The sequence below is a fragment of the Colletotrichum destructivum genome, chromosome 2, assembly GCF_034447905.1.
Source record: "Colletotrichum destructivum chromosome 2, complete sequence".
NCBI lineage: Eukaryota > Fungi > Ascomycota > Sordariomycetes > Glomerellales > Glomerellaceae > Colletotrichum > Colletotrichum destructivum.
Window position 1 is genome coordinate 325252 of NC_085897.1, and position 15282 is coordinate 340533.

A 15282-nucleotide genomic window follows, 5' to 3' on the forward strand; every position below is an offset into this window, starting at 1 on the left:
AAACCACAGAGATACTCGCTTACCCTTTGAGCTACCTTCGGGTTCTATTTGCTCAACGTGTTTTCGTATCAGTCTCTCTAGTCACGGCAAGAATACTACCGCTTCAAGCTTATCGCGTTGTTGGTAAGCCAAACGTCCGCTCACCAATCTCCCGAGATAATCGGTGCCGCGTCATAGTCCAATACTAACTGTAATGGCCAACACTAACTGTAATGGCGTCATTGTTAGTATTGCATGGCATTGTACATATGCCACGACGTTGTCATTAGTGATGATGAGTTGCCAGAGCTACAGTCTGCCTTGAGTTTGGTCATTTCGTCAAATGCCTGGATTCAAAGCGTGCTCAAAAGACGCCGATCGGAGTCGACGCGTCCCACATGGAAACCAATATCTGCCTGTCTCCTTCCCAAGGCTCTCTCCCATGGGAAACTTGGAAGTTGTCCACAAGCAAGAGATCCCCCTCCTCTAGAACCAGGCTGATTTCCTCCTTGTCGATGACTTCGATAAGCTTGTCGAGAAGCTCACGCGGAATCGGCGTCTCATCGCCGTAGACACAAGGAAGATCTGGGCGAGTTAGCGGTTGATGGCATGGAGAGGAGAAGGCTGGTCGCGAGCGTACAGGTCATGCCGTCACGACCAATATGCGGAGGATCGAGAGCACCGATATCTCGAGTGATGCCATGTCGGCCAACAAGCCCGTTGAACCACACGGGTCTACCGCTGGCCGGCAATCTTCGAAGTCCTATCGTCTCAGTCAGCAAAGTCTCTTGACATTGAGTACCCACCACAGCGTCGGACGATAGGATATCTGTAGCTTACCGGGGATGTGTTGCGTCAACTCAAGGCTCCCATCAGCATTCCACTTGAAGTCCGACGTCAATCTCCTGACTTGTCTCTCCACCTTTTCTCTTGTCGTCGCTTCGTCGTCGCCTGGCAACAGTTCCTGTCCGAAGCTATGCTCGCCGGCCCAGTTGAACTGGTTTACCTTGGCCTCGTCGCCAGGGGCGCGGAAGATCATTTTCATACCCAACCCCCGCTTGCGGATCTCCTCCACGAGCTCGGGGATCTCAGCCTGGACCTTCTCAAAGACATTTGCGCTGTTCGCAATCGGGGTTGCTCCGCCTGCGTGGTGCGGGAAAGTTAACGATTTTGGACGCTGGACGGGCGCACTGGGATCGATCATGGAATAGCACTTCACGACTCTGACCTTTGGGCGCCTTCTTCACGCAATAGAAGTGGATGTTGGAAGGAAACCGGGTATATCTAGAATACTACATGCTGCGCGTGAGCCAGAGATGCGGTGTCTTGCGTTTCGGTGCCACCGACCTTACCTCGTTGTGCTGGTAGAAACGAGTGCTCGGGGAACCTTCGTTCGCAGTCCAGACGTTCTCTGCAAGCGGCGTTCTCTTGCCGGCCAGACCGATTTGCACATGAGGAAGCGAGCCTCGGCCCCGTTCGGCCGCACCCACAAGCCTGGAGAAGGTCTCCGCGGAGGGCTGCCCTGCCCCGCGAACCAACACCGCTCCGTGTCGCTCCAAGAGCTCCTGAAGCCTTCCCGACTCGCCTAGGGCGCGGAGAGCCGCTGCAGACTCGGAAACTGGCGGTGCGTTGCCGTTCTCCCCTTTCTGTTTTACTTGCAACCCGTACGGCAGAGCATGGCCGAAGTAGCTTCTGGCACCAGGGACCTCAAAGGGCTCGAATTCGACAGCCATTATTGATTGATGAGATTTCGTAGATAAAGATCCGGAAAAGAGTGAGTTTCCCAAAATTGGTATGATTGTGACCGGAGTTGATGCATTTAAGGTGTCACCTTACGAGACACCGAGTACAGACCCCGATCCCGGGTATCTTGATCCGCAGTCGGAGATGGTCTGGATATCGGCTGAATGTATTCCCCGTTGTCTGTAACCACCGCCCAATGACCAGAGGGCATCGGATGGCGAATCCTGAGTCCGAAGCACGACATCATCGGACTGTCTCCGACCTCGACTGACAGCGTTAGCAGCGCACGAGTTTCCGGCTGGATCAGCCAAGCATTCGGCACTTCTCTCCGAGGGATGCATGCAAAACGCAAAACCAACTTGCGAACTAATGATCCTTCATTGTTGAGAAAACCCGTCGTGATTCGTGTCGTTGGTTGCTGAAGTGGTGCTGAGTGTGTTGATACGACATCTCGGCTCCATAATGGCGTGCTTGGCGCCCTTGCACGGCGGGCTCGCCCGGTAGCTAAGACTTTTCGAAATACGGGGTATCGTTGCAGACGACGAGTTAAGCCTCATTGCCATAAGTTTTTTGGAGGGTTTTATTTTTGGAAGTGGGTTTTTTTTCATTTTTCATAGGGATTCCTGGCGTCTGCAGTTCTCAATATCTTTACTCTGCACTTGATTCCGCTGGGAGAGTTGACAAGATGGCATCAAAGGATCTAGATGACTGCATCCAGGGTAAGCGAACGGGTAGCCTTCTGATATCTGTGGGGAGACCGGAAGCTAAAATGTCTTGTTTCAGCGGTACCTGCGACTCGTTCTTCAAGCGACGCTGGTGATGATTCTGGCAAAGATGTCAGGCTCGGCATCGTCGAGGCCAACGTCCTGCAGGAACGAACCATAGGACTCTTCGGGGCCGTGTCCTTGATTGTGAACAAGATTATCGGCGCGGGGTGCGTTCCCAGGTGTCCAGGGTGGGATGCTGACACGAGACTTGTTTTGCTGACGAAAGTAGCATCTTCTCGACGCCCAGCACCATCTTCAAGCTCTCGGGCAGCGTTGGCATGGCCCTGATGTGCTGGGTCATCGGTGCCGTCATCTCCACGTGCGGCATCTTCGTCATGTTGGAGTTTGGGAGCGCCATCCCCAGGTCGGGCGGCATCAAGAACTACCTCGAGCGTTCCTTCAGCCCGCGGGTGATGCAGACCTGCATCTACGTCTTTTACTGCGTCTTCTTGCGTGAGTAGTTTTCCGTCTCACTCTCTCTGGCACAGTAGTAGAACTTTTTCCGTGTGGTGGTGGTCCGGCTAACACACGCATCTCAAAAGAGGTTTCGGCTAGTAATGCCATCACCTTCTCTTCCTACATCCTCGTGGCGTCCGGTGCCGACTCGACGACGTGGAAGCTCCGCGGTGTCGCCATCGCCGGCGCCGTCTTCTCCGTCGGGATCCATACAGTCGCGCCTCGCGTGGGCAGGGGCATCCAGGATCTGCTTTCGGCCGTGAAGCTGTTCACCCTCCTCTTCATCGTCTGTTGCGGGTTCGCTGCCCTGGCCGGGCATCTGAGGGTGGAGAGTCCTCACAACTTCACCAACGCCTTTGAGGGCACGTCGAACAGCGGGTACAACATCGGCACTGCCATTCTGAACGTCATCTTTTCCTTCCAAGGTTACGACAACGTCAACGCTGTAAGAGAGGAGGAGCCCCGTCCACCGAAGCTACCTACGACCTCCCCCCCGGCTGATTCTTTGAACTTCTACACAGGTGTTGTCTGAAGTCCGCAATCCGCAAAAGACGCTGAGAATCGCCTTGCCTCTCTCGATGAGCGTGATTGCCGTGCTGTATCTGCTGGCGAATGTTGCATACGTGAGTTTGTCTCGTCTACATTGGTAGAGAAGATCAAAGCTGACGGACGGCCTCACCCTGCGTCAAGTTCGCCGTCGTGCCCAAGGAAGCCTTCATCGCCGCAAAGGTTACCGTCGCCGCGACCTTGTTCGAGAACGTCTTCGGCGCATCGGCTGGAGCCAAGGCTCTTCCAGCATTAGTAGCGCTCTCCGCCCTCGGACATCTCCTCGGAGTTGCCTTCACCATTCGTCAGTTGCAACCCCCCGTCGCGTAACAACAACACAGCGTTTGCGTCTTGTGAGCTTTGATCGACTGACTTGACCTTGGTAAAGCGCGGCTGTTGCAAGAACTCGCAAAGGACGGGGTGCTGCCGTTCTCGAACCTGTTCATGGAGAACAGGCCCTTCCGCACGCCCATCTACGCCCTGCTTCTTCATCTCGGCGTGACGATTCTCTTCATCTGCGCCCCGCCGGCCGGAGACGCCTTCAGCTTCGTCGTTAGTCTGTCGAGCTACCCGACCACTGTCCTGTTGACGGCGATCACGGTTGGTCTCGTGAAGCTGCGTTTCACCGACCGGGAGAATTTCCAATCGCCGCTCCGCGCCCCTTGGGTCTTGATCGGCATCTATCTTGCAGCGAACATAGTAAGTCTTATTTCTCGCCCAAGATGAGAGAGAGAGAAAATGGTTGTCGGGGTTGCTGACCATTTTTCGGTTAGTTCTTGATCGTCATGCCGTTTGTGCGACCGCCAAACGGCAAAGGCAGCACTTCGCTCCCCTACTGGCTGTCGTCCGTGGTGGCTTTGGGCATCCTTTCTCTTGGCATCATCTACTATGCTTTACGGTTCGTCATTGTGCCCAGGATCTTCGGTTATAGACATCGAGAGATCCAGCAGGAACTCAGTGACGGGTCTACGGTTACCAGGTTTCAGAGGGTCAAGAGATGATGGACTCGATAGAGGCAGATTCTGTGCGAGGCCGGTAGTCTCAAGTGTAATGAAGAGAGCTTCGTTTCATCAAACGATGCAACTTGTCCATCAACTGTGTAGTGCTTGTCGTAAACCTGAACAACCTAGGGGGCTAAGTGTGAATTCGACTCCTGTGTGGATGGCCCTCCCCCCCAAAAGGGAAAAAAAAGGACAGAAAGCAGCGTTCCCAGGAAACGCAGATCTGAGGATGCACCAAAAAGAAGTCCTTGGTCAGATTGGGAATGAAACTTTTGAGTTCAACAAAATCGTTTGCTACAATCATAAAAGCGCTTTGAACAGCCTGAACGTATCATTGGCAACTCGAAGCCATCGTCATAGGGTTAATGTCGTGGCTTAGTCGAAGCACCCGGATCGCGTGTTGTGTGACGTCGTGAACGCCAGCAGCCAGGAAAACATACTTGGCACAGTATGTAGAAGGCGGTGATTGGTGGAGACTTGAGGTCGAGAAAATGCGTTGGGCTCATTGATGGAAATTGGAGAGGGATATCGAATGGCCGCACCAGGGGGGAGTGGAAGGGTCCCTTGCACGAACCATTCAGAGTCCAAGATCCCCAAAGAGGCGCCCGACTCGGATGGGGTTTCGCAGTCAAGATTGAGCTAAGCGCGGTTGCAAGGGCCCCAGGCAAAATGGACGAAGGAGGAAGTACGGGAAATGAACCCAGAGAGAGAGAGGAAGAATCAGGGACCAGAAGATGACATCAACGAGGGTTCTCGGCTATGCAACGAGCTCTCGGGACTAGGTCTGGGTGGAGTCTTTGTCGTTTTCAGCCATTTTTCGCGGGTGGAATCGGCCTTCTCACAGACGGCCGATGACAATTTACCGCTTCGTGGATGGGGACCACGATAACTTCGGCACGTCGTGGATGGAGTGTGGATGGAGACTTGAAAGATTGTTGAAGAGTCTGAGCTCCCCTGCCCTCCCCCCCTAGAGACCAGAGAAAGCGGCTCGGTGTCGAGACCCGAACCCAATGCCGTGCTGCTTCAGACGTACGATGGATGTCATAATCTCACCAGCATAACATGGCATGGAAGAAACAAACGAGTGACAATGCCGACAGCATACGGGACCCTCCGACCTCCGCCGTTCGGCTAACCGATGCTCCAGTCTTCACTCTTCATCTTCATCTTCATCTTCAGTTCAGTTCAGTTCAGTTCAGAGTCGGCAACTCGCCATTCAAGAACCCACCCAAAACCCGTGAGAGAACGCCAGCCAGCCAACCATGTACCGTTGAGATCGAGACGCCAGCTAGCACCACCCACACCCGCAAAAAAGCCAAAACAAAGCTGCGGGGGGGCTGTGCTGCCTGGCAGCTTGGGAAGTCCAGGGCCATTTACTTCTGTAGATGGGACGGAGATGCACGAGAGATGCACAAACAGGGGGAAGGGGGGGGGGGGGGGGGGGGGAGTCCCTCAACCATCCAGCCAGCTTCTCCTCAACTTGACCTCCTCCACAGGGTTGTTCCCGGTAGACAGGAAGAGAGCTGGAGAGTCTCAGAGTTCCCTCCAGTTGCCCCCAGAGGCGTCACGTTACTGCACCCGGGCTGTGCCGATGGCACCCCGCACATCGGTCGACATCACCCCACAATCGACACTCTGGAACGATGGCGGCGCCATGCCTGATTGGGGCTCGTTGCTGAGCGTGGTGCCATGCTGGTGTCACCCTCCTCAGTGGTTTGGGGCCGCGAATCCCGCTTTGCCCCCTGCCGGAGGTGTCTTGTACCGCCCAATACTGCGTCTCCCCCCTCGACAGAATACGTAGTGATGTACAAGGTAGGTTGGAGATGGCTGTGCACCATGCTTGGCCCTTGGGGGTTGACGGACTGGGGGGTGGGTGGTCTCAGACAAAGACAGCGAGAAAGAGACAGAGAGAGAGAGAGAGAGGGATGGGCGCGAGGGTTTGAGACACCATGTTATATGAATACATTACAGCTGCCGCCTCCTCCTCCTTCTTCTCCGGGCGCACGCTTTTAGCCCGAGAGATCCTTCTCTTCCCTTATCCCTTGCATTACAATCCATCCCACGCGATAGTCCAAAGGATACAAATACCAATCCAACCCCAGTCCACACACGCACACTTCCCACCCTACCCAAAACCCCCCCTCGACACAATACGATGTTTAGACAAGCCTCGAGGACCTTTTCCACAAACGCTCGCATGCCCTCGAGCTACTTCATGCAGACTCCCCGCCGAATCGTCATGAGATGGTACGTCCTAACTCCGAGCCGAGCTGAGGACCCTCCGCACCCCTCGGAGCGGCCTCATCAACCCCCGTCACTCGCCCCCCCCCCGCATCCCGCATCCGGGGTAAACGAATGAACAAACGAATGGACGAATGGACAAACTGGAGTAAACGAGAGCTGGAACTGACGGACTATGTCACAACAGGATCCCGCCGACAGTCGCTGTCGTCGCCGTCGGCTACGGATTGAACGTTTACCGGGAGGGCATGGTCCAACGTCGCCTCGCCAGGACCGCCGCCGCCGAGAAGCAGGCCATCGAAGACCGCAAGAGGGCGACTATGCTGATGGACGCATACGGTGACCGGTCGAGCCTCGAGGCGCTTGAGAAGGCGATGGAGGTCTACGAGTCGCAGAACCAGGCGTGACCTGCCTGACCAAAGCATTCTTTTCCCCTTATCGACATCATCATCACCATCATCCACACCACAACACAAACAAACGTGGGAGAGTGGACGACAAACAAAGCATTCGGCAGACGGCGTTTTACGGACCATTTACGGAATTATCATTAGCCAGGCAGGGATCTGTTTAGGAAACGTACAGGGGGGGACACTTTATGGGCGCTGAAGCTGTACGAAATCGACAGCTCGCATTTTCAAAGGGACGGAACCACGGCGTCAGGTAGCGGCCACGATGATTGATATCTGGCACGCATCAACAAATATCATGGACAACGGTGTATATACTACTAGCAACCCTGAGTACATATCGAATACTCTCCGAGGCTCACAAACACAAAATACCACATTATTCTTTTTGTTGTTACACACAGATTATCTGTTCAGGGCTCTCGATCTTAGTTAGGTACCACTCTTCCTCCCATGTTCCAAGAGGGCTACTGACACGCAACGACCATGAGTTGGGGGCGCAATAACCCCGCACGCGTCTCGTGACGGGTGGAAGGGATGCCCGGTGGCGTCGACGACTTGGACGTTAGGAACTCTGCCAGTCTGTTATGATTCGCTGGTGACAAGCCACCAAAGGCTCTCTCAAGTCTGAAGGTGTGCAGACACGAAATACGACTCAGCCGCCGCGAGGGAAATAGGTATGTCTCTTGTCTCATTGTACATAGATAGTGCAGCTTCTTTCTTCCAAGCTTTAAGTATGAGAGAATAAACCCACTCTCTCGAGACGTCGCGCATCATGGACGCCGCCATTTTCACGTTTGTCCTTGGTGCCCCCGACCTCCCAGCAGTCCAGAGTTCCGTGTCGCAGAGACTCTCCAACATGGGCGGCGCCTCATCGCGGTTCGTCTCTCGCTCTCCCTTGTCTTTTCTTTGCTCGACATGGAATGATCGAGCCTAAAGGCAACCGACCGACCGTGGCGGGCAAAGCTAACTAACGTTTGGTGTACATCAAGTCCGCCGCCGCCTCCGCGCGTCGCAAAGACACTGCCGACGACAACCGTCTGGGTCCAGCACCTCCCGCCGATAATCTCCGAGACAGCCCGTCAGGCGATCCTCGCCACGGCCCAGCTGCGCAACAAGTACCTGGCCGGAGGAGGCGAAGAAGACGCGAGCAGCCCGCAAGCACTGGGTTCGCTCGTCGAACGACTCGACGCCTCCATCGACGCAGCGCGAGAGGCGGCCAACATCCGGGATTTCACTGTCCTCGTCATAGAACAGACGGTCCTGCGCCTCGTGACGGACACCGGATCGCCGTCGCAGAGCCTGCTGGACCTCGCCCGCGCGGTCAACCCGTTCCTCAACCGCCACGCAGATGACGACAACGGACAACAGGGGCCCGGCCCGAGCTCCAGGGGGACCGACGGCCTTCCTGCGCCCTTCCGACAGTCCGACTTGTCGTTGATCGACGGCCCCGAAAAGGACCTCCTGGTCTTGCTCCATTACTGCGACCCCTCCAACCTGAAAGGCTGTCTCGAGGAGGCCGTGGCTCAGCTATCGGTCATGGCGGCCAAGCACGGCACCATCAAAGACTTGGATCTTCGAAAGGAGCCGCTTTCAGAGACGGAGGTAAATGTCTCGTCTTGCGCTGTACCGAGAGCGCTCGCACGCGCGCGTGCCTGATGCTAACTTGCTGGATTGCCTAGGTGTACATACATTGGGTCTCGCTCTACCTGGCTGCGAACGTGCCCCTGGGGGCTCTCTCCCCCGATCTCGCGGCGAAGCTGGACTCTGAGAAGAGCATGCAGATGAGCCGCCTCCTGACCGTCTGCGAGATGCTTCTGAGCGACGGCAGGCTCGACCAGATATGCTTCCTGCTGGTGTTCCTGAGACGATGCGCCGCGGCCCAGGACAAGTCGTGGTGGCGTTCGAGGGCGAAGCAGATCCTGAAGGGCATGAAGAAGAGCAGGGCGGCGAGGGCCCCGTGGCACGTCGACTTTGCCGACGAGGCGTTGACGGGGTTAAAGGCTTGGGAGCATCATAACCAAGAAGATCGGTGGTCGAAGCGGGGCTCTATGACGATTGAGAGCGGCAGGATATCGATCGAGCTGGGCAAGATGAAGGGGGATTGATGCGTCCGTGATCCATCTGTGAGTGCAAAGGGTACCAGTACATCAGATGAACGCACATCGGCTATCAAAGCATCATCATGAGAGAACTGTCGAATTTTGAACATTTCAGGTTTCAGTAAGTAGAACCCGGGCTTATATTGGTTTGGCGGCAACGACAAGCTCCGGATGGGGACCGGACGGCGGCCCGGCATGAAGTGGAACCCCGGCCCCGAAGACAAAAAAGACGGGATCCGGGGTAAGGTACACGGGACAGAGACAAACAGTGTATTTCACATGCACTGTGAGGTGAGCCTGGAAATCCATTAGAAACATGGTCATTGTCCCCTCGGGTCCCGCAAACCTTTGTCTAACACATGGGGTTTGACAAGGTGTCTTCGTTACAGAATGGCTGCCTTAGTGCCACCGGGATCCTCATAAGAATCTATTTACTGTTGTCGGCGGGGCCGTCCCACTCGGGAATCAAGGTCGAGATCTACACCATCCGAGTGAATGTTGGTGTTTTTTTCTCCATCAATGCTTGTTCTTTTTCAGATCCAAACATCACAAAAAGACAAAGAAAGCAGGACTCAGTAGGGTTTGGATCAGTATCAGGATTCGGCTGCTGCAAATCTCGCTTGTGTTTGGCTGCAGGCAAACTAACTGTGCCACAAACACAAGCCGGCCCTGGTTGGATTCGGAACCCTGCCACATGGCTCTGCTGCCTGCGACGGGGCTCGTCGCCAAGGGATCAAAGCTCCGTCCATAGGCCAGAGAAGAAGAGGAGGGACACTGGTTGTCTTCCAAATTCCAAGACACCCCTTTGAGGTGCAGCATTGCCCTACCAACGACCAACACGACATTCTCTCTCTCTGCCTTTGGTTTCTGCTGCACGTTTCCCACCACGGATCGGCTTTCTTCCGTATACAGCCCCTCCCTCCTCCTCCTCCTCCTCCTCCTCCTTGGTCCCCTCTCTATCCCTTCATAGCGGTTTTGGAACTGCAGATTCAGATGTCCATCTAATACCGCCATACGAAACAGACGTGTAAAAAAGAGATACGACGCGACGACAAGTCCATGGCAGCCCGCCGCGCCTTGCTGCTGGCCGCCGCCGCCGTCGCGGGCGCTGGCGCCCAACTGCAGCTTCCCTGGACGACCGACGTCGGGAACACGACGTTCGGCCCGGACGGGCCGTGGCAAGCGGTGCTCGTCAAGATCAACGGCACGGGGTCGCAGATGCAAGAGGTGCCCCTGTGGCCCGGCGGCTCCGGCGTCTCCGAGATCCCCACCTCGGACAACGGCGGCGCGTACACGATGCCCTCGAGCGCCGTCCGCACGGGTCGCTCGCGGGCCGCCTCGGACAAGTGGTTCAGCACCGTCTTCATGGAGTCCGAGTGGTCCGGGTTCGAGTATTGGGACGGCATGGAGCTGGAGCCGCGGTTCGGCAGCGGCACCCAAATCAAGGTCAACGCGACCTTTGTCGCCGCCACCAAGTGGACGGGCAGCGCCCCCCTGAGCGAGACGGACTACAGACCCTCTGTCGGCATCCTGGGCTTCGCGCCCCGGAGCGAGAGGAGCGACGACACCACGGTCCCCTCCATCCTCGAGCAGCTCAAGGCGTCCGGCGACATCGACCGGAACGCCTTCAGCGTGCACGTGGGGAGCGCCGCGCTCGGCCTGCCCGGGTCCCTGGTCCTCGGCGGCTACGAGCGGAACAGGGCCCTCGGCCAGGTCGGCACCTTCACGCTCACGGACAGCATCCCGATCATGTACCTCCACGACATCGTCCTGGACGTCGAGGTCGGCACCTCGACCTCTTACGCCGAGGGGGGCAACGGCAGCTTCTGGCAAGAGTCCACCGAGACCGGCGAGCAGTACACGAAATACGTCGGCGGAGCCCCCGGGTCCGTGGTCGTGATCCCGAACCCGGCGTCCCCGTACATCTACCTGCCCCCGGGCTTCTGCGAGGCGATCGCGACCAGCCTCCACATGACGCGCCACGAAGCGACGGGCCTGTACCTCTGGGAGCGGAGCACGCAAGCCGAGCTCTTTGTCAACTCGTCGTCGTACCTCGCCTTCGTCCTCTCGGACCAGAGCGCGACGAACCTCACCATCAAAGTGCCCTTTACGCTCCTCAACCTGACCCTGGAGCCGCCGCTGGCGGAGCGGCCGGTCAGCTACTTCCCCTGCAAGTCTATGGAATCCCCCTACGGCTTCTGGCAGCTCGGCCGGGCCTTCTTGCAGGCGGCGTTCCTGGCCGTCGACTACGAGGGGGAGGTCGTGTACATGGCGCAGGCCCCCGGGCCGTACCTGGAGCAGAGCGTCGTGAAGAAGCTGGACGGCTCGGCCGTCGAGACGAACCCGGCCCAGTCCTTCGCCAAGACCTGGCAGGATCACTGGCGGCCGGTCTACATGGACCCCAGCAGCTTCGACGCCAACGACGAAGAGCGCCTGTCGGCCGGCGGCAAGGCGGGCGTCGCCGTCGCCGGGGTGGCGGTGACCGCCCTCGTCGTCTTCGGGCTCTGGTTCTGGCGCCGCAAGAGAGACAAAGGCCAGGAAACCGATGCCGGCAGCAGCAGCCAGGCGGGCTCGTCCGGGGAGAGCTTCATGGATCACGGAGCCGAACAGAAGATGCTGAGGGTGGACAAAGCCACCGAGCTGGATGGGCACACGCATGCTGTTGAGCTCGACCCTCGTACGCCGCCGGTTGAGATGGGAGCGCCATTACCACACGAGATGGGCTCACATACCGAATCTACCCGGACGGTCAGACATGAAGTTCCAACCGACTCCGTAGTGTACGAGTTGCCTACTCCAACGGCTCCGCCAGATAGGGCGGCAGTTGGGAAGTGATAGTTCATGGTAGTTGTCGAGCAATGAGAAAAACGTGGCGTGCTATTTACGAGTAAGTGACTGGGTACATATGTTTGAATAAAACACATATACTGGGGTTCCTTTAATCGTCAAAATTGAAACGACTTGAACGGTTTTCAAATGTTAAAACATGCAAACTGTCTTGACTAAAAACGCAAACTCTACTGAATTTGATCGAGGCATCCACGTTCTATCTCTACATCATGTCTCTAAGATCATCCCCCTTCCATTCCAATGATACTCTGAACCTCTAAATCACAGATACAAAGGGTTATGGTAGACGCGAACTTCAGGCCCGACTCTCGGGCCAAATGGTTGAGAGTCGCCCTCGCACTCCGTCCCAGCCGGCGGAAGCGTTCCATTCTGGAAGTAGGCGTTGATGTACTGTCTCGTGCACTTGGAGGGCGCGGCAAGCGATGTGTGCTGCAGGAAGAAAAAAAGAAGAAAAGAACACGTCAGCCAGCCTCGTCTTGAACGCGGGGGTTAAGTTCCCGTCGGGACACGAGGAGTCAGTCATCCTTACGCCGTACGAGTTCTGCACCAGAATAGCCGACCCGGGGAAGCCGGCCGAGTTGTTGCGCGCGCTGAGGAGCGGCGTGATGTTGTCGGCCCGGTTGGCGATGAACAGGATCGGGTGGTCCGTCTTGCCCTCGAAGGGTCCTGGAAGGGGGGGACACAAACCGGCGAGTCAGCGAAAAACACAGCAAGTTTCACGACGGAGATGGAGCTCTCTCTCCCTGCTACGGATAACGGATGCCCCGGATGTGTATGATACCTACCGTCGAATCGCCAGCGCGGCCGCGTCGTGCGCTGGTTGCACGTCATATGATACGGCACGGCGAGTGCTCCCGTGGCAGGGCTGAGCTCCATAAGAGTCTCGGCCTCGCGTTGCACCTCCTCGAGAGTCAGGTTGAGTACGGCCGGGTGGTCGGCGCACATGATGACCGGGAACGCGTCCTCGGTGCCCTCGATGATCCCCGGAAGGGGTTCTAGGGGCGAGATCGGCTGCGTGGAGCAGACCGGGGCCGAGGCGGGTTTGCCCCGCGGGTGGTAGTACTCGTAGAACGGCCGGCCGTCACGCCGCTCGAGGGCGGCGATGATCCTGGAGAAGGTCTCGAATTTGTCCTGCGGCTGGTACAGCGTCGACGACAGGAGGCGCATGACCTTGGAGTAGGTCACCAGCAGCGGCAGCTCGGGCCCGTTGTCGTCGGCGTCGTCGTCGTCGTCCGTGGCGGGGAAGATGACGGGATGCGTCTTGAGCCCGGACAGCAGCTCACCGAACCTCTGCATGACGGCCTCGGGCGTCGGCGCGTGGAAGGCGCACCTCTCAGGCCCGGCGCGGTGGCAGAAGTCGTAAAAGGCGAAGAGCACCTTGTCCGTGTCGCGGACAAAGTTGATGTGGGCGTAGTTGAACCACTCCCGGTAGTCGACGTTGCCGTCGCTGACGAGACGGTCCACCTTGTCCGGGTACATGGCGGCGAAGACGCCGCCGAGGATAGTGCCGTAGCTGAAGCCCCAGTACCTGAGCTTGTCGTTGCCCGTCTGGTGCACGATCTCGAGCATGTCCCTGGCGGCGGAGGTGGTGCCGATGTGCTCCAGGATGCCCGAGGGTCTCATGGCCCTCTCGCAGGCCTGTGAGTACGCGGCCGCCCGGGTGAAGAGCTCGCCGAGGATGCCCTCGTGGGAGTCGAGGATGCCAGGATCCTGTAGTTCCCAGCTCTGGCCCTGTTGCGGCGAGGACCAGCACTCGAGTCTCGGGATGGATGCGCCGACTGTCGGGGGCAGTTAATCAAAGTAAGACTACGAGGAAAAGAATTCCGGTGCCGTAAACCACGTCGGTCGAACTTACCACCTCGCGGGTCAAAGCTGATGAGATCCTATGTTCATTCCATCAGCATCTGCATCTCTGCTGGGGATTCTGATATGAGACAAAGACTCACATGGTTTGTGCCGACGATCTCGTGCAGCATCCGGCCATGGTTTCTCATTGACCAAACCCCAGAGCCGCCAGGGCCCTACAGTTTACTTGTCAGTGTCTCGAAAACCATAATCGGGGAATATGCTGTTTCGTGCTGGCGTTGCCGCTTACACCGGGGTTAAAGATGACCGGCCCTCTGTAATCGGACGTGTCGGTGGCGCGGATCCTGACGATGGCGAGGACAACTCGGTGGTCATCCCGCGGCTGCTGCCAGTCCATGGGAACCTGCAGAAGAACCTGTTAGACGCTGCAGTCACACTCGCGAGGGCGCGCGTGTTGTGTGTGTGCACTAACATCCAGTCTAGCGCAGTCGTAACCCCCGTCCTCGAAGCAGCTGTGCCACTTAAGGGTCCTGCTTGGCTTGATCTGTTGTTACACCTTGTGTCAGCATCGAAGACTTAACACCCAAGGTGTTCCTCCTCCCTCCGGGGGGGGGGGGGGACTAGGAGGGGTCTCCCCTTACGCTTGACCAGCTCCATTCAGTCGAACTGCCTTGTCCAGGAACTCCGAAGTGATGGTCGTTGTGCCTGGAGAAGGACCATGGCGGCGCGGACAGAAAATTCCCTCTGATAAGCGCCGTCAGCGCCAGAACCGACAGGGCGGCGGCGGTGACGGCCGCTCTGCCCTTTGCCCTCGGACCGCCGCTGGTCTCGATCTCTTTGGGCCCCAAGAACCCCGGCGTCTTCTTCTCGCTGTTCATGTCTTCTACTACTTCATGTATAAAAGGAATATGCCAGTGTGCTTTTAATGATACGGTCTTGAGGGCCAAGGCGAGAAGGAAAGAAAGGGAGAAGGGGAAACGACAGTCTAAGCCGTACGCATTTTAGACCAGCTGATCACAAGTCCGTAGGGGGGGGGGGGGGGGGTCGTCCCTTGTTCCAGATCGCCGACTCATGGCTAAGCAGCTAGAAGAAACATTGCGAGTAAGCATAGGGAACACAGCAGGTGTCGACTGGATCAGGTCTAGCGCATCCTTCGTCCCTCTTGGCTTTTGATCCAATGCGGGTGGGAAAGGTGTCGGAAGATAAGGAAGGGAAGGGAGGGGGGGAGGCCAGTGCTGGAACCCTGGAATTCCTTCAAATAGCATTTTCCTTTTTTCCTCTATTTTTTTTTCATCTGGTTGTGAGAGTTGCTAGATGGAAAAGAGTTTGAAGGGCGCGTGTGCCCGTGTCAGTTACTCGCATTCCATCAGGCCACGTTTGC

The 15282-nt window shown here is 57.0% G+C and overlaps 6 protein-coding genes across 6 annotated transcripts; 4 read left to right on the forward strand and 2 right to left on the reverse strand.

Annotated features, from left to right (window-relative positions):
• Nucleotides 1–343: 343 nt before the first annotated feature.
• Nucleotides 344–5382, reverse strand: CDEST_02279 (Putative TauD/TfdA-like domain, taurine dioxygenase TauD-like superfamily; the record flags this gene model as incomplete). Its single annotated transcript, XM_062918438.1, has 6 exons — nucleotides 4251–5382; nucleotides 1332–4171; nucleotides 1208–1271; nucleotides 820–1122; nucleotides 620–742; nucleotides 344–564 (listed from the first exon to the last, which is right to left on the reverse strand). The coding sequence occupies exons 2-6, from the start codon at nucleotides 1710–1712 to the stop codon at nucleotides 344–346; spliced, it is 1092 nt and encodes a 363-aa protein (XP_062774489.1). The 5' UTR covers nucleotides 1713–4171; nucleotides 4251–5382.
• Nucleotides 2408–4492, forward strand: CDEST_02280 (Putative amino acid/polyamine transporter I; the record flags this gene model as incomplete). The annotated part of the gene is made up of 8 exons (XM_062918439.1): nucleotides 2408–2441; nucleotides 2506–2656; nucleotides 2719–2942; nucleotides 3032–3390; nucleotides 3467–3568; nucleotides 3636–3795; nucleotides 3880–4190; nucleotides 4265–4492. 8 exons carry the CDS (start codon nucleotides 2408–2410, stop codon nucleotides 4490–4492), a joined length of 1569 nt encoding a protein of 522 aa, XP_062774490.1.
• A 1112-nt stretch (nucleotides 5383–6494) lies between the features above and the next one.
• On the forward strand, nucleotides 6495–7533 carry CDEST_02281 (uncharacterized protein). The gene is made up of 2 exons (XM_062918440.1): nucleotides 6495–6739; nucleotides 6921–7533. The coding sequence occupies exons 1-2, from the start codon at nucleotides 6648–6650 to the stop codon at nucleotides 7138–7140; spliced, it is 312 nt and encodes a 103-aa protein (XP_062774491.1). The 5' UTR covers nucleotides 6495–6647; the 3' UTR covers nucleotides 7141–7533.
• Nucleotides 7534–7627: 94 nt separating this feature from the next.
• On the forward strand, nucleotides 7628–9700 carry CDEST_02282 (uncharacterized protein). Its single transcript, XM_062918441.1, has 3 exons — nucleotides 7628–8022; nucleotides 8136–8748; nucleotides 8826–9700. Exons 1-3 carry the CDS (start codon nucleotides 7919–7921, stop codon nucleotides 9249–9251), a joined length of 1143 nt encoding a protein of 380 aa, XP_062774492.1. The 5' UTR covers nucleotides 7628–7918; the 3' UTR covers nucleotides 9252–9700.
• Nucleotides 9701–10304: 604 nt separating this feature from the next.
• CDEST_02283 (Putative aspartic peptidase domain superfamily, Peptidase family A1 domain-containing protein) lies at nucleotides 10305–12085 on the forward strand (the record flags this gene model as incomplete). Its single annotated transcript, XM_062918442.1, has 1 exon — nucleotides 10305–12085. The coding sequence occupies one exon, from the start codon at nucleotides 10305–10307 to the stop codon at nucleotides 12078–12080; it is 1776 nt and encodes a 591-aa protein (XP_062774493.1). The 3' UTR covers nucleotides 12081–12085.
• A 271-nt stretch (nucleotides 12086–12356) lies between these two features.
• Nucleotides 12357–14779, reverse strand: CDEST_02284 (Putative alpha/beta hydrolase-1, peptidase S33 tripeptidyl aminopeptidase-like protein; the record flags this gene model as incomplete). The annotated part of the gene is made up of 8 exons (XM_062918443.1): nucleotides 12357–12524; nucleotides 12625–12761; nucleotides 12881–13873; nucleotides 13951–13978; nucleotides 14042–14116; nucleotides 14191–14304; nucleotides 14374–14445; nucleotides 14543–14779. The coding sequence occupies 8 exons, from the start codon at nucleotides 14777–14779 to the stop codon at nucleotides 12357–12359; spliced, it is 1824 nt and encodes a 607-aa protein (XP_062774494.1).
• Between the last annotated feature and the right edge of the window lie 503 nt (nucleotides 14780–15282).

Excerpts from the sequence above, each read along its gene's own strand:
- CDEST_02281 (XM_062918440.1), top strand. The coding sequence starts at position 6,648 with ATGTTTAGACAAGCCTCGAGGACCTTTTCCACAAACGCTCGCATGCCC. Across the intron at positions 6,740-6,920 it reads CGCCGAATCGTCATGAGATG|GATCCCGCCGACAGTCGCTG; the intron begins GTACGTCCTAAC and ends ATGTCACAACAG.
- CDEST_02282 (XM_062918441.1), top strand. The coding sequence starts at position 7,919 with ATGGACGCCGCCATTTTCACGTTTGTCCTTGGTGCCCCCGACCTCCCA. Across the intron at positions 8,023-8,135 it reads ATGGGCGGCGCCTCATCGCG|TCCGCCGCCGCCTCCGCGCG; the intron begins GTTCGTCTCTCG and ends GTGTACATCAAG. Across the intron at positions 8,749-8,825 it reads AGCCGCTTTCAGAGACGGAG|GTGTACATACATTGGGTCTC; the intron begins GTAAATGTCTCG and ends TGGATTGCCTAG.